The sequence below is a fragment of the Anomaloglossus baeobatrachus genome, chromosome 7 (genome assembly GCF_048569485.1).
Source record: "Anomaloglossus baeobatrachus isolate aAnoBae1 chromosome 7, aAnoBae1.hap1, whole genome shotgun sequence".
NCBI classification, from domain to species: domain Eukaryota; kingdom Metazoa; phylum Chordata; class Amphibia; order Anura; family Aromobatidae; genus Anomaloglossus; species Anomaloglossus baeobatrachus.
Genome location: NC_134359.1, coordinates 26,194,690 through 26,197,189, shown reverse-complemented (window position 1 = coordinate 26,197,189; position 2,500 = coordinate 26,194,690). Strand labels below are relative to the sequence as shown.

Genomic DNA, 2,500 nt, shown 5'->3' with positions numbered 1-2,500 from the left:
GGGATAGATAGATAGATGGAGGGATAGATGGATGGATGGATGGAGGGATGGAGGGATAGATGGATGGATAGATAGTAAATAGAGGGATAGATAGATAGATAGATAGAGGGATAGATAGATAGTAGATAGAGGGATAGATAGATAGATGGAAGGATGGATAGATAGATGGATAGATAGATAAATAGAGGGATAGATAGATGGATGGAGGGATAGATGGATGGATGGAGGGATAGATAGATAGATAGAGGGATAGATAGATAGATGGATGGATGAAGGGGATAGATGGATGGATGGATGGATGGATGGATAGATGGATGGATGGATGGAGGGATGGAGGGATAGATAGATAGATAGATGGAGGGATAGATAGATAGATAGAGGGATAGATAGATAGTAGATAGAGGGATAGATAGATAGATAGATAGATAGATAGATAGAGGGATAGATAGATAGATAGAGGGATAGATAGATAGAGGGATAGATAGAGGGATAGATAGAGGGATAGATAGATAGATAGATGGATAGAGGGATATATAGATAGATAGATAGATACATAGATAGATAGATAGAGGGATAGATAGATAGATAGAGGGATAGATAGATAGATAGATAGATAGATAGATAGATAGATAGATAGATAGATAGATAGAGGGATAGATGGATAGAGGGATATATAGATAGATAGATAGATAGATAGAGGGATAGATAGAGGGATAGATAGATAGATAGAGGGATAGATAGATAGATAGATAGATAGATAGATAGATAGATAGATAGATAGATAGATAGATACATAGATAGATAGATAGATAGATAGATAGATAGATAGATAGATAGATACATAGATGGAGGGATAGATGGATAGAGGGATAGATGGATACATAGTATCTTCTCCCTTCTGATCCCACAGGCGCTGTTCTGTGCAGTACATATCCTGTAACCTGTATGGCCGACATTTGACTGTAAGAACTGTGAATGTGATTTGCGTCCAGGCTTTATTTTTATTTTCTTCGTATATTTGCAGCCCCTGTTACTACCTGTGATGAAAACGCTTTTATGTGCAACAACAAAATCTGCATCCCTAAGCAGTTCCTGTGTGACCGCGATGACGACTGCGGAGACGGCTCGGATGAATCTCTGGAATGTGGTAAGTCATGTTACTGCAATCCGGTAAATAATGTGCGGGTAATAAAGGACATTTGCTTCTCAGTTCATTTTGAAGGTTGAAAAGGGAGATTATAATGTATATTCAGTGCATGGGATGATGGGGTCTGCAGGGGGGATTAAGAGGAAGGGAACTCAATCTAAAACAAAGCATGCAGAATGACACATGAATCACATCACAGCTCTGCTACATCACTGCATTATATGAGGTGTCACTGTAACTGCTGCACCCGGCTGCATCTATACAACCAACTATGAATTTGGTAATTTATGAATGCTTTAGTCTTTTCTACAGTCTCGTCAGCAGTTAACTCCACATGCCCCATTGAAAACTAACGCTCACACAGCCAAAATGAGCATGCATATGTATGGGTAATATATTGTATGAGCACAGTGACTCCTGCAGCTGAATAGTGAGTGCAGCTCTGGAGGATAATACAGGATGTAACTCAGGATCAGTAATGTAATGTATGTACACAGTGACTGCACCAGCAGAATAGTGAGTGCAGCTCTGGAGTATAATACAGGAGGTAACTCAGGATCAGTAATGTAATGTATGTATACAGTGACTGCACCAGCAGAATAGTGAGTGCAGCTCTGGAGTATAATACAGGAGGTAACTCAGGATCAGTAATGTAATGTATGTATACAGTGACTGCACCAGCAGAATAGTGAGTGCAGCTCTGGAGGATAATACAGGATGTAACTCAGGATCAGTACAGGATCAGTATGTAATGTATATACACAGTGACTGCACCAGCAGAATAGTGAGTGCAGCTCTGGAGTATAATACAGGAGGTAACTCAGGATCAGTAATGCAATGTATGTACACAGTGACTGCACCAGCAGAATACTGAGCGCAGCTCTGGAGTATAATACAGGATGTAACTCAGGATCAGTAATGTATGTATACAGTGACTGCACCAGCAAAATACTGAGTGCAGCTGTAGAGTATAATACAGGAGGTAACTCAGGATCAGTAATGTAATGTATGTACACAGCGACTGCACCAGCAGAACAGTGAGTGCAGCTCTGGAGTATAATACAGGAGGTAACTCAGGATCAGTACAGGATCAGTAATGTAATGTATGTACACAGTGACTGCACCAGCAGAATAGTGAGTGCAGCTCTGGAGGATAATACAGGAGGTAACTCAGGATCAGTAATGTAATGTATGTACACAGTGACTGCACCAGCAGAATAGTGAGTGCAGCTCTGGAGGATAATACAGGAGGTAACTCAGGATCAGTAATGTAATGTATGTACACAGTGACTGCACCAGCAGAATAGTGAGTGCAGCTCTGGAGTATAATACAGGAGGTAACTCAGAATCAGT

General features: G+C 40.5%; 1 protein-coding gene across 5 annotated transcripts in view; it reads left to right on the top strand.

The window, feature by feature from the left end:
- Window positions 1-2,500, top strand: part of LRP1B (LDL receptor related protein 1B) — a 2,012,817-nt gene that overhangs the window by 1,727,687 nt on the left and 282,630 nt on the right. For all 5 annotated transcript variants that reach the window (XM_075317168.1, XM_075317164.1, XM_075317167.1 and 2 more), the window contains exon 53: window positions 1,025-1,147. In XM_075317168.1, coding sequence (XP_075173283.1) covers window positions 1,025-1,147 — 123 coding nt within the window. The remainder of the gene's footprint in view (window positions 1-1,024; window positions 1,148-2,500) is intronic.